A 25,584-nucleotide genomic window follows, 5' to 3' on the forward strand; every position below is an offset into this window, starting at 1 on the left:
CATCTCATTAAAAAAAATAGGACATCTACAAAAGGATATAATTTACTATGAAAAAATCATAAGGGGGTAAGTAAACAAAGAAAAATGAAAAGTTTAATCTGACAAAGTCAGTTTTACAAAGACAGTATAAGACGTTTATACTAGTTCAGTTCAGATGAACTGAATGAAGTCTCATTTTGAGCAAGCTTTGCTCTGTCCTGTTTAGAGAATTGTAAATTTATCTAAGCCATTTGCAGATAGTGGCTTCAGGACAGAATGTTTATTAAAGGCTTCTTTCATTCTTTGTCTTGGAAAAAAAAATCCAGGGTCTTTGAAAATATGTTTTCTTACTCAACACAGTGACTGAACACATTAGTGAATTGACTGGAGATTTCTATGGCCTACTTGCCATGTTTTCAGATGCTGTTGCTGAAAGCACAAATGAGTGAGATGCTACTCATACTGATTTCATTAGAAGGGTTATTGAGAAATTGGAAGATGGCAAAAATTCTCCTATCAGGGCACATAAAGGGAAAAAAGCGCCGTTTTTTTTGGAGGGGGGAAATTAGGGCAATTGAGTTAAGTGACTTGCCTGAGGTCACATAGCTTAATAAGTGTTGTCTGGGACTGGATTTGAACTCTGGTCCTCCTGACTTCAGGACCAGCACTCTATCTGCTGCACCACCTAGCCACCCCTTCCTTTTTTTTTTTTTCTGAAGTAGCATCATTTATTAACAAAAATGGACTGCCCTGGGCACAAAGTGATGGAATTGGGAAGTGATGTTATGACTGTGATAGCCCACCGGAAAACCAAATGTTGTTATGGGAATACTAAAATATATAACTAGAAAACAGCTGCTATAGAACTTTTCTACCTGTCCCTTGCAGAAATAACAAGAAGCACTTCTAGCTGAAATTTTTCAGAAGAATCTGATAATATAAACTACCTTTCATACTGTAAATAAACTTCAAACTATCTACTCCCAGGGTTATCATGGGCAAGATGCTTTGCAAACAAAATGAACAGTGTAAATGTGAGCTGTTAACACCCAGTGAAATGCAGAGCGATTTCTGTGGAAAAATTATAAGGACATGGGTTTTATGATAGGACAATTAGATGGATGAAGAATTGATTGAATAGCTGGACTTAAACATTAGTGATAAATAGTCCTAGGTTAATGTAAAGAAAGCCCTCAGAGACAGCTCCTGGGATCTCTGCATGGTGCTATTGGTTTAACAGGATTAAAAATGCTTTAACCTGCTTATTATTTTGTCAATTGTTTGAATAAAGGCATAGATGGCATGCTTATCAAATTTGTAGGGGATGTGAAGTGCCGAGGAATAGCTAATATACTGGGTGATAGAGTCAGGATTCATAAAGACCTGGGCAGGTAAGCTAGAACTTTGGGTGAAACTGAGAATATGAAATTTTAAAGGGATCATTAAAAGGCCTTACACTTGGATATAATATAGGTATACTCTGTGTGTGTATGTGTATGTATTTCCAGAAGTATGGGGAATCATGACTAGAGAGCAAGCAATCTGAGAAGATTTTGATGTCTCTGTTAGACTCTAAGGACTAGATAATATAACATGGAAGCTTAAAATGTGAAAATGGTCTCAAACCATTTTAAGACCAGCATAATTTCAACTGAGAAGTAACATGGTATAGTGGATAAAGACCTCGCCAAAAGACCTGGGTTCAAGTCTTGCCTTTGACAAATACTGGCTGTGTGACCCTAGGCAAATTGCAATTGACTTAAGCTCTCAAGTCTTCTAAGGCTATAACTGTAAGAGAAGTTGTTTCCTTACTTGCTTGCATAGAGGAAGTTTGTTCACTGTGAACCCCATATACCATTGAAATAACAGGTCCATTTGTCTTCCCTGTAATTTCTACAATTTGAGAAGTGCTTGTCCCCTGGGTTCTGTCCAAGTCAAATCTGGGCAGCATTATGTAGCATCTATGTAGTTTGGTATTATGTTCACTTCTGGGAAGCATAGTTTAAGAAGGACACAGAATATGATGGTTCTACCTTCACAGACTTCCATTCATGCCCTCCTCTCCAATCTTATTGCCATTATCCTAAATCGGGTCTTTTTTACTTCTTGCTTGGATTATTGCAATAATCTCTTGATCGTAACACACACACATTTACATAAACACACACTCACACAGCTCTTTATGTTAAAATCCTACTAATTCACAGAATCTCTGAGAAGGAAGGGACCACAAATGCCATCTAACCCCAAACTATAACTGAATAGGAATCATCATCACCATCATCATCCTTGTAACAACTAGCAATTACATGCATTTTAAGGCTTTTTAAAAAAATGTATTTTAAGGCTTACAAAGAATAAATATGAAAAATATATATACATACATATTATAAATATCTCATATTCTCTTCACAAAACCCTAGGACATGGGTACTATTTTCCCCATATTACAAATGATAAGGAAACTGAGGCTGAAAGAGATTAAGTGACTTGACCAGAGTCACATAGCTTAACTGTCTGAGGCTAGATTTAAGCTCAGGTCTTCCTCACTCCCAGTCATTGACCACTATCTAATGCTCTCTAGCTGTCTCAATAAGCAGTCATTCATTGCTTACTTAAAGACCTCCTGTGAAGGGATAACCCATTTCTTTCCAAGGAAGGTAATTTTCTTTGTGGAAAGATATAATACCAAGCATGAGCAGCTTTCCAGAGGACTGCTGCTGTGAACAGCTTTCAAGGTTCTAATTATAGGCATAGTGAACTCCATTTATTCAGTAACAAATTAAGGCAAAACATTAACAGAAAATCAAAATACAGCATTTACCATGTCACAACTCAACAACTTAACACTAAAATAGTCACGTAATTTTCACCAGTGGTCATATAGTTTTAAACAAAGTACATTCATTTAGTAAATCAATCATTTAGTAAGTCTTCAATTCAATCACAAAGTACAAAGGTTAAAGTGCTCTTTTAAACAAGGTGCATTCATTTAGTCAATCACAAAGTCCACCCCTAGGTCACACTGTCTTAATCTCTGTGATAAAAAATTCTTCCTTCTTAAACAAAGCGCATTCATTTAGTCAATCACAAAGTACAAAGGCCAAAAGTTTTCCACCCCTAGGTCACAACTAAATTGCAATATTATCAGTCAACACCAAGCACCCTCTCAAGGGGCAGTGGAAAAGCACAAAAACACCCCTAGGTCACAACCAGGTTACTATAACATTAGTCAGTATTAAGTACCCAAGGAGAGATCTTTTCATCTTGACTCAAGGCAGATTCTCAGCTTCCATGGTTCCCCTTCCCACAGTTTCTTTTCCTTGGAAGACAAAGCTTAACAAAGCCACAATAACATTCATTCACATTGCCAGCATCCTCATCAATTCACTTTCTGCCTGTGAAATCAATCTAGACCCAACAACAAGGTCTGAGGCCTCTATTAACAAACAAATCTGACAAAGTAACATCAAAATGGACAGACAAAGTACTGGCACCACACTCATGCCTCCTCAGTTCTTGGCAACTCTGACTGGCCCCCAAAAGTCCTGGGCAACTCTGAGCTGGTCCTCAGAAGTCCTCAGCAGTTTCTGGCAGTTTCTCTCTCTCTCTCTCTCTCTCTCTCTCTCTCTCTCTCTCTCTCTCTCTCTCTCTCTCTCTCTCTCTCTCTCTCTCTCTCTCTCTGTCTCTCTCTCTCTCTCTCTCTCTCTCTCTCTCTCTCTCTCTCTCTCTCTCTCTCTCTCTCTCTCTCTCTCTCTCTCTCTCTCTCTGTCTCTCTCTCTCTCTCTCTCTCTGTCTCTCTCTCTCTCTCTCTCTCTCTCTCTCTCTCTCTCTCTCTCTCTCTCTCTCTCGCTCTCTCTCTCTCTCTCTCTCTCTCTCTCTCTCTCTCTCTCTCTCTCTGTCTCTGTCTCTCTGTCTCTGTCTCTGTCTCTCTCTCTCTCTCTCTTTCTCTCTGTCTCTCTCTCCTTCTCTCTCTGCCTTTACAGTGCTGTTCCCAGAAGTTCTTCTGGCCTCTTGAAGCTTGGGCTTTTCCCTATACATGGCACCAGCTCCTCCCTGTTAAGCCCCTTCTCATCACATCAACAAGTCCATTCCACTGTGGGATTCACAAGCTCTGGGTCTTAACCCTTAACCGCAAATCAAGTGCTAAGTACATGTTAGCTTGCCAATACAAGGGAATCTTCAAATTCCATCACCATTACAAAAGATTACTTTTTAGAATTTTTTTTCCTTTGTTCTTAAAAAAAATGTCTTCCTATAATCCACCCTCTCATTGTTTCTAATCCTGACCTCTGCAACCATGTAGAACATGTAGAGTCCTTCATCCATATAAATACTGAAAGACAGGAAAAAGTCCTCAGCCCCTCCCACCAATCATATATTATAACATGTGATCCTTATCCTAGACATCCTACAGTAGAAGATCTTGAGCAGTGATAAAAATGTCCATCCTAAAATATGGTATCTAGAATATTCCAGATATGGTTTGATCAGCTCATGGTATGGTAGGACGGATGGTGACTTCTCTGATTCTGGTTACTTTCCATAACTCTCTTGACTGTCATGGTACATTATTGACTCACATTGATTGAGTTCCTGGGGGGTTTTGTTTGCTTGTTTTTCTCAGATGACTAGCTAGGTCCACTGAATTACATTCTTGGAAAGATAGTTTTTTGAAACTGAGACTCAGATCAAATGTCACCTTTTCCCATGAAGCCTTCCTTAATCCTCCCAATTGAAAGTGACCTCCTCTTTCCCTATATCCAGTATAAAACTTTTCTTATACCTCCCTATGTGCATATACAGGGTGTCCCAAAAGTCTTCATGCTATTTTAAGCTTAAAATGGCATGAAAACTTTTGGGACATCCTGTATTGTAACTTATTATTGTATTTGAATGTTATTATTATTATTATATTTTAAAAAAAGAAGAAAGAAAATTAATGTTTATTTATTTAGCTTACTATGTGTCAGGTACTGTGCTAAGTGCTTTCAATTATCTCATTTGATCCTCACCACACCCTGGAAGGTAGGAGCTATTTTTATCCCCATTTTACAGATGAGAAAACTGAGGCAAACAGAGAGGAAATTACTTTCCCAGGGTCATACAGCTTGGAAGTATCTGAGGGCAAATTTGCACTCAGGTCTTCCTGACTACAGGTGTACTCTATGTATCCACTGCACCACCTAGCTGCACCTTTGTTTTTATCCCTTACTAGATTGTAAGTTCCCAAATAATAGGAGCTCAGTTTTATTTAGGTCTTTAAAATAATATCATTACTACTTTAAAGATGAGGAAAGTGATCCTCCAAGAACTCAAATGCTTTGCTAGCGAATCTTCTATCCACTGGAGTAAACCCATATCTCTTAATTCCAAATCTCATGATTTTTCTACCTATGCCACATTGCCTCTTCTTGAGAGCAGTGACACTGTGTGATTTATCTTTGCCTTCCCCCAGTGCCTAGTGCCTGGTTTGTATATAACAAGTCCTTTATAAATGTTTGCCTAATTGAATTAATAGCCAGGCCCTCAAAGAAAAACCAACAATACCAAACAGGCAAGAATGTCAACACAAGTAAAAGGGAGAAAAAGAATGTTTTCTATTTTTTTCTTTGAGAAATAGAAATCTTTATTCTGACACATTTAAAAATAATATCAAAATTTATTTCATAGCTACAAAACCTGATGGTATTAAACTTGCATTTCACTTCCATTTTATGAACAGTTAAGAATCAGAAAGAAAAATGTAGGTTTGGAGAAGAATTAGGATAGATAGAAAGACCAAAGAAAGGAGAGATAAAGAGACAGCCAGATTTGGAGAGACAAAAAGAGTGAGTCACGCAGAAGGAGGCAGAGAAGTACAGGTAGATAGGGAGAGAAAAATTAGAGAGTGCTCATTTCTCCAATCATTCAACACAGTCATAAACCACATGTAAAAATATCATCCCTTTCCTTTTTTTTTTTAACTTCATATATTATTATTTCATTCTCTGTGCATGCCTTCTGTCCAGAGCTTCAACAGGAACTCCCACTGCCCCAAGGGGAAATTAAGAGTATGCATCCTTGATCCCATTGCATCCCATCTCCTCCAATGGATTGCTCCTTTAATCAGCCCCTCTTTTCCACTCATCTTCAATCTTTGCCAATCCATTGACTCCTTTTCCCTACTGCCTAGAAAAAATGTCTATTTCATCTCCATCTTTTAAAAAGTCTCACTAGAACCAGCATCCCTGGTTATATATTATATATTGCATATATAAATTATATTTATATTCAGGTATTATACATGATATATAAAATCATAATTGTTATGTATAATATATAAATATATACAATATGTGGTATGTATATATTTTGTGTATATACATAAACACATACATAGATAGATCGATACATTTCTTACCTTTCATGGCTAAACTCTTTGAGGAAGCCATCTAAAACTGGTGCCTCTCTACTTCCCTCATTCTCTTTTAAACCCTCTGAGGTTTAACTTCCAACCTCATCATTCCCCTGAAACTGCTCTCTCCAAAGTTACCAGTGACCTCTTACCAAATCTAATGGCTTTTTCTCAGCCTTCATGCTTCCTGACCTTTGATAATTTTGATCACCTTCTTCTCCTGGATACTTTCTGTGCTGAAGGTTGTCCTGACACTGCTCTCTCCTAGTTCTCTTGTTACCTGTCTGACCATTCGTTCTCAGTCTCCCTTGCTGAATATTCCTCCAGGCTAGGTCCACTAACTGGGTGTCAGTCAAAGGTCTGTTCTGGGCTCTCTTCTTCCTCTATACTATTTTGCGCGCTGATCTCCTAAGCTTCTGTGCATTCAATTGTCTCTATGAAGCTGATGTTAAGATCTCTTTGTCGGCTTTAACTTCTCTCCTGACTTCTAGTCTCATGTCACTAACCATGTATTGGACATCTGGAACTATACTTCCCATAGATATCTCCAATTAAACATGATCCAAATGGAACTCATTTATCATTCCTCCAAAATTATCCCACCTTCCAATTTTCCTATTACTGTCAAGGAAACCATCATCTTGGGTGATGTAGCAGCAAGCACCCCAGCGTCCCCAGGGTGGCTGCCAGCCCAGGTTCTTGGATCTGCTTTGATAAAGGAAAGCAACTCAAAATGGGCTAACAGGCTTACTTTGATCAGTCAAATATGTATCATTTACCTAGTTCAGGGGAAAAGGGTCAGCACCCTGAACTTCAGAATATACGGACAGAATTATCAAGACAGAAAAACAGATCAAGCAGACAGTTTCCAAACTGGCCAACTATTACATCCATACTAAATCAACATCTGGGTTTCAAAGCCGGGGGGACTCTTAACAATGACTTCTCATAGTTTCACCAAATCACAGAACACTTTTCAAAGTGAGGCCCCAAACAAAGCTACACATCAGGGCTTATATAGCGTTCTCCTGGCTCAGAGAATGTAACAACCTTATTGAAGCACTGGCCAAGAAGTATCTACTGAAAAACAAGCCTCCCACCCCAGGCTCCAGGTGCACTTTAGCCTAGGGGCAGGGAAGATCTTTAAAATTTACATTCCCATTACAGGTGACCAGGGCTCAGACTTGCTGTCATCCTCAACTCCTCACTGGCATGCAAGTCCAATCTGATGCCACATTGTGCCATTTCTGCCTTCACAACATAATACATCTACATTGATCATACATACATCATCACAACATCTACATTCACAACATAATAATACCTTGGAGTTAGAATAGTTGCAAATTAGTTTGACTTTTCAATAAATGTCTGGAAGGTGCAGGACTAGTGCTCTGTGCATGGGTGGATGCTTGTATCTTTATAGCCCCTGAATCACATGCCTAGCAAATTTAATAGAATTATATGAGCCGAGAGGACCATGCAAGCATGATAGTGAAGTCTAGTCTTTATGTAGCAGGCAGTTATTGTTCAGACACATCCAACTCTTCAGGACCCCACTTGGGGTTTTCTTGGCAAAGATACTGGAGTGGTTTTCCATTTCCTTCTCTATCCCATTTTAATGAAAAACTGAAGCAAAGAGGGTAGAGTGACTTTCCCAGAGTCACACAGTTAGTATGTGTCTGAGGCCAGATTTGAACTCAGGAAGATGAGTCTTCCTGACTCCAGGCTCAGCACTGTCACCTGGCTGCTCTTCTGGAGTGATTTGCCATTTTCTTCTCTAGCTAATTTTACAGATAAGGAAAACTGAGGCAAACCAGGGTCACACAGCTGGTAAGTGTCAGAGGCTGGATTTGAACTCAGGTTTTCTGTACCCCACACTCAACATTCTTTTCATTGTGCCAACTAGCCTCTCTTGTAGGCAACAGGGGAACATTACAAGGCAGGGAAACAGCATTCTTTCAAAAAGCATTTTATTTTAGGATGATTAGTGTAGCATTTATGTGTAATAGTGATTGCAAAAGGGCGGACTAGAGTCAAAGAACGACATGGTGGAAATAGGGATAAATGGAATGGAAAGAAACAATTTATGTTATTAGAAACAAAAAGGATGTGCTCTCCCAAATTCCACTTCGGTTCTGTGAACTAGCCCTGCGCTTCTGATGCAACTTAGTTCTAAACAGATTATAAAATGTATCTAATGGATAAAGACAGTGAAGTACCAGACCCCCCCAAAAAGTAGCTTTACAACCACTTGGAGATACACTTTAAAATAACAATCTAAGCCATAAGGCAACAACACCAGGGTGAGAAATTGCCCCATCAACCACTAACAGCTGTCAGGGGTGGGGAACCCTCAGCTTCAAAGTCACATATGGCCCTCTAGGTCCTCAAGTGCTACCCTTTTGAGTGAATCCAAACTTCACAGAACAAGTCACCTTAACAAAAGGATTTGTTCTGTGAAACTTGAACATAGTCAAAAGACTGCTTCTGAGGACCTAGAAAGGTACATGTGGCCTTGAGGCCGAAGATTCCCCACCTTGTTAGGTTTTACAAGGCCCAAAGTACCTACCTTAAGGGTTTTTCCAGGGTGGAGGCCTAGAGGAGAAAAAAAGGGTGGGGAGATAAACCTCTGTGGTGTAATAGAAAGAACTATAGATTCACAATCAGAACACCTGGGTTTAAAAATTTATTTTACTATTACTGTTCCATAAGACTGGCCAAGTCACTTAACATCAAAGTCTTAAGGTTCCTTATTTGCAAAATAAGGTTGTAATGGATAATCCCATAGATACTTTCCTATGATGAAACAAAAATGAAGGGGGAAGTAGGCAAATAGAATGGGAGAGGGAGGGGAGACAAATGTTTGTGGATAGACTCCCACTACCCTTGGGTGTTCACTAACCCGAGGGTTATTGCTGATCTGCTAATTCAAGTTCTTATGCTTTGAGCATAAGCACTCTGCCTCAGTGATTTCATCTGTAAAATGGGGACTGATGACATCTAACATCTAGGGTTATTAGGATAAAATAAGATAATATTTGTAATGTGCTTTGCAAACCTTAAAGCATTATTTAAATGCTAGCTATTATTATTAGATCCCTTCATTGTTCACAGAGAGCTTTTAATAAAACATAGGATTATAGCTCTTGAGTTGGGAGACCATTTAGTACAATCCTCTCATTTTACGAATAGGGAAACTGAGACAGAGGGAGGTGAGGTGTCTTGGATCACAGCAACAGACTAGATAGGTTCATTTCTACTGTATGTCGAAGAAAAAAGCCAGCTGAGCTTTCCCTTGAGTAGGGAAGCCTCGAGTCAGATTCGACCTGACACCAGTTTTTCTACCCTTGACAAGTCACTTAAAACTGTCTGCCTCAGTTTCCTCACTTCACAGAACTTTTGGTAGCTTCAAATGAGATATTTTTTAAAAGCACAGCCTAGTGCCTGACATGCAGTAAGCGCTAAATAAATGCTATTAAAAAAAAAAAAAGAAAAACCTTTCCTGGATAAATCCAAAACACAATTTACTCCCCCACCTAAGTCAAAGAAGGATGCCGCTGCTGCTGCCGCTGCTGTGTCCTCCGGGTCTTCTCAACCAGCACTCAGCTAAGCGCAACCCGCCACTCTTGGCACCCAGAAGCTCCCTCCACGCCCACGCCCCTCCCTCCCAAGGACAGTATGTGGCCGTGCTGCCCTTTAAGGGGCGGTCTTTTCTTCTCCTACACAAAGTAACTTGATTGGAGTGAGCCTACCTCGGACTTGCCGCGGCCTCAGTGGAGCCTGGGTGGGAAGGGGGGAGGGAAGAAGGGGAGGAAGGAGGGGATCCCCGAAGCCGAATAAAGGCGGAGGAGGGAGGAGAGGAAGGGAGGAGGAGACCAGCAGGAGGGAGGAGGCGGTCCCCTCCTCCAGCTTAGATCCCCAGCCCAGTCTCGGCTCTTCTCTGAAACTTTCCCGTGCGTCTGCTGGGGCTGCGGCTACAGCCGCCGGGCGGGCCCTAGGGCGGCCACTGCGGAGCCATGAACCGGCTGGCCAAGCGCGGGAGCGAGACGCTCATTGAGATGGTGGCCACGGATGGTAGGTTCCTTACCCCGTCCCTGGGGAAGCGGGACGGCTGGCAGGATGGGAGCGAGGGTGGGGTCGCAGGCCAGCCCGCGGATCCTGGGGAGGGAAGATCGGGTGGGCTGGTTGCCTATCTGACCGCCCAGCCCTGAGCTCAGGTCCACTGAGACGCAGGGACCGTGGTGAGCTGGCGAGCATCCGGCCAGCCCCGGCGGGGACGCGGCGGCCTGGGGCCTGGCTGCTAGTGTTCCTTCCCGCTGCCATTTGGGCTCAACCCTAGGTTCTCTCTCTGGGCTGTGGCTCCCGCAGCTGCTGCCCGGGTCCCCACGTGGGGCCGCTCTGGGCCTGGACAGGGGAAGGCAGTAAGGGATTGGGGCTAAGCGCATGGGTCGGGCCCGGTTCGCCTAGTTTAGGGAGGATCGGGGCTTAGCCAAGTCTATTCGACTCCAGGAACGAGTCCTCCTGAGGTCCTCCTTGGCCTGGAGGGCGGACAGCGGCCCCCTCTCTATGCCCCAGTATGCGCCCCCCAGGAATGCTCAGGGAGAGGCGTTTGTGCCCCCTTCTCCATGTGCCCAACCGTGCTCTGAAACTGGGGGCAGCCTCGTCTCCAGCGGTTTTGGGGCAGCCTCTAAGGGAGAGTCTTCCTTCCTACCATTGATGGGGGTGGAGGGCGGGGTGGGGCGGGGAGGCCTCCCCCTTCGAGGAGCGCTGAGTAATGGAGAGAGCAGGCGGCCGGATGGGCGGGGGTGAAGGCCAGGACCGGGGGTAGGAGCACGGCTGGGAGGGGTGGGAGGCCCAGCTCTGTGTACCTGGGCCAGGATGGGAGAGTCAGTAGTGTGGGGGGCAGAACTGAACACGGGGGCACCACTCACATTCTCCAGGCGGTGGCTGCTGTAAAACCTGCTGCTTCAGGAAAGGATGTGACCCTGATGTTGATTCCAGGAGATGTCCTCAAGAAGTCTTGGGGGAGGAGGTGGTCTTGTTTCGGGGAATGGACCACCTGAACTGTGTTCCTTCCTTCCCCCCCTCACTTAAGAATGGGAGTGAGGGAATCCTGGCTGCAGCACTGGGGTGGGACATGTGGTTTGTCTGTCTGGAGTACCATAAATAAAGCAGGTCTTATAAAAAGAGATGTACCCCTGAAAGTCTTACCTGGTCAGGTTCACTGTAGTATGTTCTTATTTTTACTCTTTGGCAGGTTTTCACTTCACCCTTTAAACCTCTGTGAACATATTCGGTCCTTTTAAGGTCTTTTCTCAATCCTGTTTTCTGTGGCTCTACCATACAAGCTTTCCAAAAAAGATAAAGATGGTGATTTAGTGGAATGTGGTGATTATTGCAAAAAGATTTGGTATGGAATCTTCAGGTTCATGGTATTCTCCCTGAAAAGCTCAATGTATGCTTTGTTGTGGTCTTGGAATGTTTTCAGAAGCTTTGGAAAGAGGCCTGGTATCTCTCTCTGAATTGGAAAGAACCAGGGATCTAGAACACTGAAGAGAACTGCATCTCAAGGCAGAGAAAATATAGCTTCAAATCCCACTTTGCAACTTACTCCCTCAGTGACACTGAGCAAGTCACTTAACCCCTATGGGACTCAGTTTCCAGATCTTGTACAGTGAGGGAGTTCAATTATGTGACCTCGAAAGGTCCTTCTAGCTTTAAATTCAATTCTCTGTCCCTACATAGGAATCCCCTATAGCTGTTGCCATGGAGCTCAGATATGTGCAAAGTGATTTATAGAACTTCTTTTCATTTTGCAACATACCCCCCCCAAAAAAAAAAATCATCTAGCCTTCCCTTGAAGACCTTTTACTGAGGGAAACCCATATCTAAGACATCCTATTCCAGTGTTAGGAAGTTTTTCCTTGTATCAAGTTCAAATCTCATCAATATTCTCTTCCCCTCTGGACCCTCCAACTGGAGGCCAGAACCGTGAACTCCAAAACTTCCATATAAGGAGGATCCCAGCACAAGCCTCTCCCTATTTCCTACTAACAGTGTGATTTATGAACTTACTGGGACTTCTCCCAGCATGCACTGGAGCTGGAGGCCAGATTTGAGCTCAGGTTCTCTGGACTGCAAGGCCAGTGCTCTCTCTACTGTACTACCTAGCTGGTCCTCTCTCCCATTAGATTCCAAGTTTCTTGAGGGCAAGGATTGTCTTCCTTTATATTTGTATCCCTAGCTCTTGTCAATAAATGCTTATTGACTGACTAACCCATAAATCTACTTCCCCACCAGTTCTTCCTAATTCTCCTGGTTCTGCTCTTTGGGACTAAGCAATAAGCCCAATTCCCTCTTCCTCATTACACGACATCTCTGCCAGCCCTTTAAATACTTCAAGTATGCTATCTTCTCTACCTCAGAGACTTCTCTTCTCCAGGATAAATATTTTAAATTCCTTCAAAGCATGCTAACACACACATGTGTATATATGTTAGATGCATGCATGTATGGACCACATGGAAGACACATATATGCATCTATAGGTATACACATGTATATGTGTATGTATACACACATGGGCACAATACAGATATATGTGTAAATGATCTCTAGGACTCTTGCTATCCTGGTCATTCTCCTGTATAAGTGTCAACTTGTTGATTTCTGAAAATGGGATGGTCAGCACTGAAAACAGTACTCCAAGTAGAATCCCCAAAGGGTGGAGTACTGGGTATGGTTTTCTTTCTATTCAAAGCACAGGGACAAAGCAGTTCCTCAAACACGATAGAGTAGTATTTTTTACACTTATTAAAAACCTGATAAGTTAAGAAATACAAGGCTGCTAAAAGTTTTCATAATAAAAAGAATTACAATAGAATATTGAGCTTAAAGGGGGAAAAAAAACCCACCCCCAGGTAATGAGAAATTTGAGTGATATTGAGTGAAATTGAGTGATAGCAAATCTGAGCTTTGGGCTTTTCTACGGATCCTAACTGTTAAAAATCAACTGATCGACTATCCTTGTTGGTGCGCTGATCAGTAGGGTATCAATGCAGCACTTTTTACGATAGTAATGAGGAAGTATGCCAAATTAGCAATCAGCTCCTGGGGCTTTCTTCTTCTTAGAGAAATTGGCTATATCTCATCTGTAGAGTATTACATTTCTCTGCTTTGGTTTCAATGGTCCCAAGGTCTGACTAATTGGATCAGGTTGATTTCTTTTTCTTCTTTAATAGTTTTCAGTAATTCAATATAATCAACTTATCCGAAGAGATACCAGGCTCTAAAAGTTCCAGGGCTTATCCTGTCTAGCTTCTGGCCTTCTGTGTGTAATGGACAGTTTATTCTTTGAGTTGATAGGAGGGGAAAGGGTTATTAAGGGATATTAATATGTGTGTACTAGTACCTTTTGTAATATTAACTTATTTTTGATTCTCAGAACAATCCTATGATGTGGGTGCTATTATTTTCCCCATGTTATAGCTGAGGAAACTGAGATAGATAAATGTTAAGGATTTTGTACAGGGTCATAATAGCTGGAAAGTGTCTGAGGCTGGATTTGAACTCAGGTCTTCCTGATTCCAAGACCAGTACTTTCTCCAAAGCACCCAATAGATTGGTATATCTTTACCACCTGTTGTGGGGCTCCTATACATCTCTAAAATGTCATTTTGACCTAGGTCTGGTTTTACTTATTAGGATTAATAAATGGTGAGAGTGTATCCTGTACTTCATCTTACATTTTCTGTGGATTGAAGTCAACCAGCTCCCTCTCAGCATGCTTTCTAAAAACTCTCCTGGGATGCTTTCAGCACACCTGTTTCTTGCCTGTGTTCACCTTCACCAGTACTGACATTGCCACCAGCATTCCTTTCTTGCCTGAATCTCTACTTCTATTATTTGTGGAGTGGGGTGAAAAAAAAAAACAGATTAGTAATACAGTGAACTTTAGTAGCTGAGTAATCTAATGTGTTTTAGGAGGAGGAGAAATTGGAAGAGCCATGACTTCTGTCCCCACTTTTCCCTCACTACTTGTTCATGGGCATAGACTATAAGAAGGTGTTGGGGAGGGGGAAGGAAAAAAGAGGAGTAAAAACAACATCTGTGGTTAACGGACAGGCAGAGTGTACCCACGCCAAGCATTGTATCATATAATCAAGTTGAAGTCTTCAGAGCATGTCACAGAGGCACAGAATCATAGATATGGAAGGAAGCTCAGAGGTCCATCTAGTCTAATGGTTAGTTGTTAAAATTATTCTTGTACACATTGGCTACCCATTCTTTGATGGAAGACCATCAATGAGATGAGCTTGCTAACTCCTATGGGGGTCCATTCACTCTGGGATTGCACTAATCGTCAGGCAGGTTTTTTTTTCCTCCAACATCAAATCTAAATTTTCCTCTTTGCCTCTAGTTTTTTCCTACGAATACAAGCAGAACATTCATGTAGGTGCTAGGAAGATCACAAAAGAGGCTGCACAGTGCAATGAAAGGAATGCTGCATTGGGAATCAGAGGATCAGGTTCAAATTCTAGACCTGCTATTACTTGGGCAACTCACTGCCTTATTGCTGCATTGAGATTATTATTATTGAGTACTTTAAATTTTTCTACCAATACTACTGTGTGTGTGTGTGTATATGTGAGTGAGAGAGAGAGAGAATGTGAGTGAGAGAGAGAGAGAGAGAAAGTAGGAGAAAAATAGAAATTTTTTGTTAATTGAGGTGATATCATCAGTTAGCTCATGTTTGACTCCCAAGAACTGGTTTGCCCCTTATTGCCTTGGGATAGATGAAATGGGAAATGGTTGACCTTTTATTTCCATGAACTGAAGGAAATGGTTGGCCACTTACTTCCCTAGTCTGTAGAATGGTGATAAAAAGAGGTCTCCTAAGTATCCTGGAGGAAGTTCTAAGAGAAGCCAGCCACAACAAGAAACTGACTCAGCTGTTGACTTAAAATCTGGTCACCACAGACAGGGTGTTAGTCTTAGAGCTAGAGTGACTGAAGCCTGGTGCCTCATCTAGTTTTGTGATGAAGGCTTTGGTGAAGAAATTGATCTTATATCATCATTTTTTTTTTTAAAAACAGTCTCAGAACTAAGAGCACCAAGAAGAACCCGTATTTTAGGACCAGAGATCCAGAGCCAGAAGCGGCCGCAGGAGCCATCTGGTCCAGTCAGACAACAAACATTTCTTCTTTGCACTGGGGATACAAGGAGAAAAAATGAAACAATTTCATGCTTTTAAGGGATTATGTGCAGAATAAATGCAAAGCAAAATAATAAACACACAAAGAGCTTAGGGATGAAGAGGGAAAAGTTGTGCTTGGATTGAGACTTGAAGGAAGTGAGGCATTCTGTGGAGCAGAGCTAAGAAGAAGGAGTACATTCTAGGTATAGGGCATGGCCTGGACAAAAGTACAGAGATGGGAAATGGGCTGTTCTGGGGTGAGAGACAGAGAGAAGGACAATTTGCTTGCATCATTGAATATAAGAATGGGGTAATGTACAATGAGTTTGGAAAAATTGGTTGGGGCTAGCTTGTGAGCGGTTTAAATACCATAAAGAAGAGATCGTATTTTATTCTTAAAGCAGTAGGGAACCATTGGAATTAATTGTGGAAGGGAGTTATATAGTCAGATTCATCCTGTAGTAAAATTACTTTACCAGCTTTTTGGAGGATAGATTGGAGTGGGGGGAAAGACTTGAGGCAGAGAGACCAAGCTGGAGGATATTGCAATAGTGCAGGAAAGGGGTGATGAAGGCTAATGTGGGCAATGAGAAGGGGAAAGATGTAATAAGAGTTGCTGTGAAGGAAGGAATGGCAAGATTTGATCATTGTTTGGAAACATTGGGGGAAGGAGAATAAGGAACTGTAGAGGGCAAATCTTGAGACACCAGAAGGATAGTGGGTGTTTCCTCAACAGAATTAGGTAACCTTGGATGAGGGACAGATTTTTGGACAAAAATAGGAGCTCTGTTTTGGAATATGTTTTTGAGTTTGAGATATTTATGGCTCATCCAGGTCGAAATGTACAGTAGACCATTGGTGATGTTCAGCTGGAGGTCAGGAAAGAAACCTGGGCTGGTGTAGTCCCAGGATGCATAGAGATGATAATTAAACATTTGGTGGCTGATATTGTCTTCAAGTGGTAGAAGGAGAAGAGATGATACTAGACAGAGCCTTGAGATACACCCGTGATTGATGGATTAGGAGGGCATTAATAGGAATGAAGAAAAAGCAGTAAAGACTGAGGAGAAATCAGATATGTAGAAGAACTAGGAGAGTATCATGAAGTCAGCTAGTCCAACCCCTTCAATTTATGAGGAAGGAAACTGAGGCACAGAGAAATTGTGATTGTTTAAGTTTACACAGGTAGTAAGTTATGTAGCCAAGATTGGAACCCAAATCCTCTGCCTCTAAAACTGGGGTGTTTTTCATTTCAACTTGTCTAAGGTCACAACCCAGCCCAGGTCCTCTGATGCCTCGTCCTGTACGCTTTCTACTTTTCTATGTTAGTCCTGGATCTTCCACTAGAACTTCTTATGTGACCTTGAACAAACTGCTTTTTCATCTATGGGCCTCAGTTTCCCCTACATAGTGTTAATGTGCTTAGACATTTGAGGTTTTATATCTCTGGCAAGTTTGTAGAAGCAGAAATTACCTCTCTTCCCCCCCCCCCCCCAAAGCCTTTCTAAGATAAAACGCACCCACCACAAAATAAAATCTAAATTTGTTGCCAGTTTCAGATTTCTGTTACTTGAAATGGGAGGTAAGATGGTGTACTTGGGGGACCTGACAGATGATCATTTTTTGAGGTGTATTATTATCCACTTACCAGTACTGTGTCATGGAATAGAGAGATGGAAGAGACCTTTTAGTCCATCCTTCTTATTTATAGAAGGGGAAACTGAGACCAGAGATGTGAATTACCTAAGTTTTAGTGACAAGAGTTAGGATTTGATCTTGTGAGAGAGATCTGTATTTGGAGTCAGATGATTTGAGTTCAGATTTTGACTTTGCTCCTTACTCTCTGTGGACGATATCAGTGATAACCCAAAGTGTGGATCCTAAGGTGTCTCTAAGGCCCAAACTATTTCCATAATAAGCCATTATTTGCTTATTAAAATGCCCCCTCTCTCTTCCTGCTACATATCTCTGTGAGGCTGGATTTTTTTCATGTACTTCAATCAAAACAACATCACAACAGATTGAATACGAAGCAGGTAGAAGAATCTAGCTGTCTTCTAGTAAGCTAAGACATTAAAGAGCTTTGCAAAAGTATGTAAAACAGTGCCATTCTCCTAGCTATTTTTTGTTGTTTGTTATCTTTGAGTTATTTTTCATAAAAATATAATTTTAAACATGTAATAGGTTTATTATCTTTAAATGAATTAATCATTTTTGAAATGATCCATTTTAATTTCTAACATAGTAAATATTGACAGGTGTAACTCACATAAGCAAATGTTCTTTGTGGTTTTCAATGCTTTTTAACAGTTTAAAGAGGTCCTGAGAGCAGAAAGTGTGAGAACTTTTGGGCTAGAAGATGTTTACGATTCCCTTGTTGCTCTAAAACAGAAATTTTAGAACTTATACTAACTTTTCACCAGACTGCCTTCGGAATGCTTTCACCTATATTCTCATGGGAGCCTTTTCATTTAGATATGATATGCCTTGCTTTACTGAACTGAAAGGTAAGAAAGTTGGGATTGTGAGAAATTAATGAGCCTATGTTACCAATTGAATCATAAAATGCCTGAGTTGAAAAGGACCTTTGAACTCTCATTTGGATGTAGCTTTAAAGGGCTTTCCTTACAATAACCCTGTTTTCACAGTGGGATTCATGAGATTATGAGATTTACTCAGTATCATACAACTAGTAAGTGTTAGAACTATAGGGTTTGAATGCAGGCCTTTTGACATTGTCTAGCACCCAACCAAGCTGTAGAATGTATATACTGAATTTAAACCCCTTTTTTTAAAAATGAGGAAACTCACTGAGGAATGGCTAAATAAGTTGTGGTATATGATTGTGGTAGAATACTACTGTGCTGTAAGAAATGATGAGCTCAGTGATCTTAGAAAAATATAGAAAGACTTGCATGAAATATTGGAGTGAAATGAGCAGAACCAAGAGAACGCTGTATACACTAACAGCGATATTTTTAGAATGACTTTGAGTGAATAACTATAAAGGATATAGGAAGAAACATAATATCTACACCCAGAGAAAGAACTGATAAATAGAACTATGTATAAAATAATTTTACATATATATGTGTGTATATATACATGCACTTATTTGTATGTAATGGTAGCCATCTGGGGGGAAAGGGGAGAAAAAAGAAATTTACATGATAAGCTTATTGCATATTTTAAAAGAATAGCAAGTTGTACATAATAGATTTGCAGTTTAATGTGCCATCATTGTTTTTATTATACTATGTTATGGAAATGCTTGTTTTATTCCACAAATTAAAAATAAAATATATATGATATATATTTTAAAAATGAGGAAACTGAGGCCCACAGAGATTGTGACCTGCAGAAAGTCTGACATCTGTTGGTGGCAGATTCAGGATTAGAACCCATGCTTCCTTGTACTCTATTTCTCTCTCTCCTCCTCTGTAGTACAGTCCTGTGATTTCATCAACATAGGAAACATATTGTGGAAATCCTCCCCCTTCCCCCCTCCCCCCCCAGCTCCATCCTGTCTGAAACATATCCTCTTAGAGTAATCTGGGGAATGTTAAGTAATTTGCTTGTGGCACCTGCAAATATGTGTGAAAGGCAGGTCTTGAACCCAGATCTTTTGGATTCCAAGTTTGGACACCTAACTTTTAGGCTACATTGCTTCTCTGTACTTAATCCTGTGAATATCAGTGTTGCATTTTTATTTTTTAAAAATATTTTGTTTCCTTCTCTTGCAATATGTATTACAACATTTCAGAAATTATGAGATAATATATCCTATACCAAAACAATTTGAAGCTACACAGACCTCTGTTAAAACGGTTTAGAAATTCCATCTTTGACACACTGACACATTTGCTTCCACGTGTTTACCAACAGTTCAGATTACTTGTAAGTAATAATGAAATGTAGCTCCTCAGATGCCAGGGACATATGGCTAAGAAGATATGACCAGAAATGTTTCTGGGAGGGATTGCTATGGGAGAAATGTAACCAAGTTCATTTACAGAATCACAGAAGGAAGGGATCTGAACACATGAATCCCCTCTAGGATATATATCCCAATTTTTAACATTCCTTAAAAAAAAAATTGAGTTCCAAGTTTTCTCCCTCCCTCCCTCTCCTCTCCACCCCAAGACAGCAAGCAATTTGATATAGGTTATTTATGTACAATCTACAATGCATATCTCAGGCAAGTTATCAGTCTTTCAGCTTCCATAGAAAAATCTGTAGTGAGGGAACATAGGCCCTATCCATTGTTTAAACAATTCTAATTATTGAGAATTTTTTTCCTTAGATCAATGTTGTATATACAGAAGAGGTGTCAGACTCCTCAGTAAGACTCCCAAGTACTCGGGAACCAGATTAAAATATAATTGGGAAATGTTTAACAATAAATAAAAATACAGTACAACACAAGCAATGTGAATTTGTGGTTTTTTATGTTAATATGGGTCTGCAGGGACTTGGTTTTGAGTTGCACAACTGTTTTATATAGTGTCATAGATCTAGAGGTGGAGAGGGACCTCACAGAGCATCTGGTTCAACCCCCTCATTTTACCGGCGAGGAAAGAGGACCCAGAAGGGTAGAGTGACTCCCATAAGAAGCAATAATGTTGTTGTTGTTCAGTTATTTTCAGTTGTGTCTGACTCTTTGACCCCATTTGGGGCTTTCCTGGCAAAGATACTAGAGTGCCATTTCCTTCTCCAGCTCATTTTACAGATGAAGAAACTGAGGCAAGCAGGGTTAAGTGACTCTTCCAGGGTCACACAGCTGGTATGTGTCTGAGACCAGATTTGAACTGAGGGAGATGAGTCTTCCTGACTCCAGGCCCTGTTCTTTGTGCCATCTAGTTGCCCTTAAGTAACAAAAGCATGATTCAAATTGAAATCCTCTGACTCTAAATCCAAATTACTTTCCAGTGCTCATAGATTTACTGCCCCCCCCCCCCCACCCCTCCTGCACACCATGTAGAACAAATCTAATCCCTCTTCCACATGGCAGCACCTCCCCATCCCTCCCCTAAGTCTGGTATTCACTAGGTTAAGTGGTTTCTCTTTTAACTTCTTCCCCTATGGCCTAAACTTGAGGTTCTTCACCCTCCTGGCTGCCCTCATCTGGGAACTCTCCTGCATATTAATGTTATTCCTAAAATATGGTATTGAGACCTGAACACACTACTGTAGATGGGGCGTGACCAGAGGCACGGTACCATGGGAGAATCACCTCCTCATTCCTGGGACTCTTGCCTTTCTCCAGATAGCACAAGTTCCTGTCAGCATTTTTGCCTGCCAGCTCACAGCTGGCTGACTCATGTTCAGCTTGGAGTCCACTAAAACCCCCAGGCTCTTGTCATCTGGAATTTGGGCCTTTTTTTTAAAAATATGTTTAGGCTGGAATAAGCTTTATTTTTATCTGTTTATGAGGAAATTATTAAGCACATTCATAGGGTATGTGGTTTACCTAATTCAACTCTCTGAAAGGCCCTAATTTCTTAATAACAGTTTAATGAAAGTTTGATGAAGGTATTTATCTTGGAATTTCACTCATGCGGTCGCCCCTTCACCTGAAGAGTAATGGAAGTTCAGTGTGCTTTTTTATTAAAAGTACTTTACAAACTACTGTTTATTTCTTCTTGTCGTTGATTTGGTTTGGTCATGTCTGGCTCTTTGTGACCCTATTTGGGGTTTTATTGGCAGAGATGCTAGAATGGTTTGCCATTTCCTTCTCCAGTTCATTTTACAGATGAGGAAACTGAGGCAAACAGAGTTAAGTGACTTGCTCAGGGTCATATAGCTAGGACCTTTCTGAGGCCAGATCTGAACTCAGGAAGAGGAGTCTCCCTGAAGACTCCAGACCTGGCACTCTGTTTACTGGGCCACCTAACTGCCCCTACAGTTTCCTTACTTCCATGAATGAAGTAGATATTCACACCTGTGTCTCCCTGTTACAAACTGGAGCAAGGAGAAGAACCATTGATGATATCTAAACTGGAAGTGAGCTGAGAACGTGGCTCTTCACCCCCTCATCTGATAGATGAGGAAACTAAAGGCCAACACAAATAGATCTTAATGTTCCTGAAGACTAATGTTGTTCTAATAGACATAAGGATATACAAGTTACATGACAATAGGAAACTTTGGATTTGCTTATTCTTTAAAGAGAGTAGAAAGCTTACTTTTGAAAGAGTAGAGAGAATCCTATCAATGAATTTATAGATGATAATCCATAGAAATCATTAAAATGTTAGATCTTCCCAAACCAAGTGGGAGCTCCCTAAATGATACACCCTAATTGCCTTTCATTGATAGGCTTCTCTCTACTTGCTTTTAAAAGTAAGCTTTCTACTCTCTTTTAGAAGTAAATTTAGAGCTGGAAGCAAAAATAAAGGCCATCTAGACTGATGTGCTCATTTTCTACATGAGGAAACTGAGACCTAGAGAACTGAATTGTTTCACTGAAGATCACATGGGTAAAATGACAGGAAGAGAATCTGAAGCCAGTTTATCTGTGTCTTTCCAGTAGAGTGGTTTCAATACATGACATTGTATCTTTGTTTTTGCCTGGATGCCTCCCAACCCCATAATTAGGATATATCATGTGCCAAAGACAGGCTATAGTTTCACCTCGCCTCTACTTCTCAGAATCCCTAAATTTCTTCAAGATGTGGGACAGGTGCCACATCTTTCCTATAGGAAGCCTTTTCCAATCCATGGTGAGTGAATGTTCTCTTTGTTTTGAAAATATTTGCAATTATTTTGTCTGTATGTTGTGTTTATTTGCCTATGGACATGTGTCTCTTTTTCCCCCACTTCCTTACCCCCTCGCCCATACTATAAGGAAGACATAGTCTTAGCAAATTTCCTGGTATATCGTATGCCCTTAATAAATATTTGTTGCATTGAATTGAATTGCAACCTTTTAACTGGCCATTAGCAATGTTATAGAGAACATAGAGAATGGAGGTTCCATATACAGTACCCAAATGACTCGTCTCCTTTTAGAATAAATGTAATATGGGAAATATTGAGAATGCTGGCAGAGTCAGAATCTAATTCAATTAGGGCACAACACCTAGAGGGCATTTCAGGAATTTCTTAATGTTGCCTTTTGTTGAAATATAAGTGAAGGGGCAGCTAGGGGGTGCAGCGGATAAAGCATAGGGCCTGGAGTCAGGAGGAGTTGAGTTTAAATCTAGTCTCATTAGCTGTGTGACCCTGGGAAAGTCACTTAACCCTGATTGCCTTTCCAAAAAAGCCCCAAAAGCAAGCAAACAAAAATGTTTAGTTTTTTTTTTTTAATTAAGGTGTTTAATGCCAGAAACTTGTGTGCCAAGGACAGAGTTTTGTGGTATTGAACAAATGTGGAAGGTCACAGCCTCTAGTGGACAATTATAAATGGAGAAACAATTTCTAGACCTTGAGAGGGCCTACAAATGTTGAGTCCTGGTTCTGGTGACTGGTGGATAATCATCTTTTATTTCTTGAATTTGTATCAGTTTCATAAAAAGATACTTGGGTTGACTTCTAAAATATTTAACTAACTAATCAAAACCAAGTCTTTAAGAATTAGCTACCCAGAGACACTCCTTTCCCTTCCTATTTTTAGAAGGTGCTGTATGGCAAGCCACACCCCCAAACCCATATTCATTTCAGTGGGATTTGCTAGGCTCGATGAATTCAGTTCTATTAATAGGTTAGAGTCCACTGATCTATTGTGTCTGCTGCCACTTTTCACACTGAGATAAAACTACTTGAAAATTCCCCTTCCTCAAACAAACCAAAACAAAACATTCTGGCTTCTTGTGATGGATTTGGAGTCAGAGAACTTGAGTTCAAAGCCCAGCTTTTCTACTTATTACCTGTGTGACCTTGGCCAAGTCATTTTCCTTCTCTAGGCTTCATTCACCTCAACTGTAAAAGGAGACAGAGTAGCTTGCTGACCTCCAAGGTCTCTTTGAAATCTAAGTTTTCAATCTTATGATCGGGGTAATGTCAGACCTGTTTTATTCCCCTCCCCACTTTATTAATTATTCATATAATAGCCTCTTTTCCCAAGGTGTAGACATCTGAAAGTTATAGTCGTCATGAATGTGGTATAATCTTTATTTCTTTTTTTTTTCTTTTTGCTTTTTGGAGGGGGGAAGGCAGGGCAATTGGGCTTAAGTGACTTGCCCAAGGTCACATGGCCAGTAAGTGTTAAAAGTGTCTTGAGTCCAAATTTGAACTCAGGTCCCCCTGACTGCAGGGCCAGTGCTCTATTCACTACACCACATAGCTGCCCCATAATTTTTCTTTCTAAAGCCTTTTTTCCAGCCTATTAATAAGATAGTGGATGAGGCATTAGGAGAATTTTTGCTCCTTATGCAAGCTGTTTTTGAAAATCATAATTTCCCCCATTGTTTGCAATGACCAAAAGGTTCATTTTTGAATAAGGATGGCCAACAGATAGGATTTTAGTCAGCCAGACGAGTTAAGATTTCTATTTTCTGTTCTCCCCCACCCAAAATGCAAGAGTTTAAAAGAACTACATCTAAGATGTCCCAAAATCTTAGTGCAGTTTAAAATTGTGGTAGCTTAAATGTTAGGATTAATTTCCAATGGTCCTTACAGCGCTATTATTTTGTGCTTCCCTGAAATCTACCAAGGGAAGAAGGCACAACCACCCTTTCATGATGTGATCTCATCAATGTGGATATTGCCTTCAAAAATGCAATTCTCAACCAATATAGGCCTTTTCTTACATGTCAACTCTTGTCTATGTTCTTTGAGTCTTCTATAGATCCATCCAATATTTAGGGACTTTGCTCTAAATGTCTTGACATTGCATGAATACCACATAGCCAGAAAAATTGAGTGGGCCTGTCCTCAGCAAAATATTATTACATGTGTTTGATTTTGAGATTTGATTGCCTGATTCGGAAATCTTCATCTCTATTGTGCCCTCCATGGTTTTCTACTTTGTATTATTATTTTAAATTAGATTATATTACTTAGATTTTTCAAAAGGACCTCTATATTATTTTTTAAAACGGTTGATATAATTTTAAAGATTATTTTTTAAATAAAAAGTCAAGGACCATGCCATTATTATTATTTTTTTAAGCAATTAGGGTTAAGTAACTTGCTCAAGGTTACAAGGCCAGTTATTTTGTGTGGGTGCCAAGTATCTGAGGCTGGAACCGATCCCAGGTCTCCCGACACTGGGGCCAGGGTTCTTACTCACTGTGCCACCTGGCCACCCCGGACCATGCCATTATTGGCATGTATCTCTTGAAGGTTTAGAACTGTATATATTTTGAAAAAACTAGAGGAAGGCCAATAGCTTTGGGGGTTAATCCTTTGAAAAAGGATTCATGAGAAAACTTGGACAAAAATCACCCTGAATGAGAAGGCATTGATGGATAAATTATGATGTATACTTGTTCAAGGTTTGATAGTACCACTGAGATCATTGGAACCATCAAAATGAAGGCCAAAATAAAGTCCTGCACTTAGGCCATCTCTACAGTGTGCATGGGGGGTGGAGGGGGAGAGAAGGAAGAAGGTCTGCCATTTATTACTTATGAATATTGACAAGTTCTTTGGCCTTGTTTGCTCCTGGGAAAGATTGGGAAGCTGATTCCTGCCCTGCCTGCCTCCTGGAGGTGGTGAATAGTTTCAGTGAGATGATACAGATAGAAGTACTTTATGAGTTCTATGTAATTGAAGGTCTCGTTGCGTTATTTATCTCTCTATCTGTTCATTCACCCATCCATTTATTTATTTATTTGTTCATTCATTCATCCATTTATTTTTTTGTTCACTCATTCGTTCATTTATTGTGTTCCATAACTGGAGAGTATACTCCAGGCCCAAGTGAAACAGACTTGACATCTGAAGTAAGAAGTACTGAGTTCAGCACTTACTAGCCAGCTGACCATAGACAAGTCACTCTTTGAGTCCCAGTTTCCTAGTCTGTTATACAAGGATGATGACAATAATACCGTAAGTGTCTACCACT

The 25,584-nt window shown here is 40.6% G+C and overlaps 1 protein-coding gene across 10 annotated transcripts in view; it reads left to right on the forward strand.

Annotated features, from left to right (window-relative positions):
- Positions 1-10,099: 10,099 nt before the first annotated feature.
- The window catches only part of ANO5 (anoctamin 5), a 137,806-nt gene continuing 122,321 nt past the window's right edge, over positions 10,100-25,584 (forward strand). For 4 of the 10 annotated variants that reach the window (XM_069091292.1, XM_069091298.1, XM_069091293.1 and 1 more), the window contains exon 1: positions 10,102-10,453. In XM_069091292.1, the coding sequence (XP_068947393.1) occupies positions 10,396-10,453 (58 nt within the window). In that variant the 5' untranslated portion in view covers positions 10,102-10,395. Of the gene's footprint in view, positions 10,454-25,584 lie in introns of all 10 variants that reach the window. The other 6 variants (XM_069091291.1, XM_069091295.1, XM_069091300.1 and 3 more) reach the window with 3 other exon arrangements.

The sequence above is a fragment of the Petaurus breviceps genome, unplaced genomic scaffold, assembly GCF_028583685.1.
Source record: "Petaurus breviceps papuanus isolate PSGF00001 unplaced genomic scaffold, PetGlider_PUasm1.0 188, whole genome shotgun sequence".
NCBI lineage: Eukaryota > Metazoa > Chordata > Mammalia > Diprotodontia > Petauridae > Petaurus > Petaurus breviceps.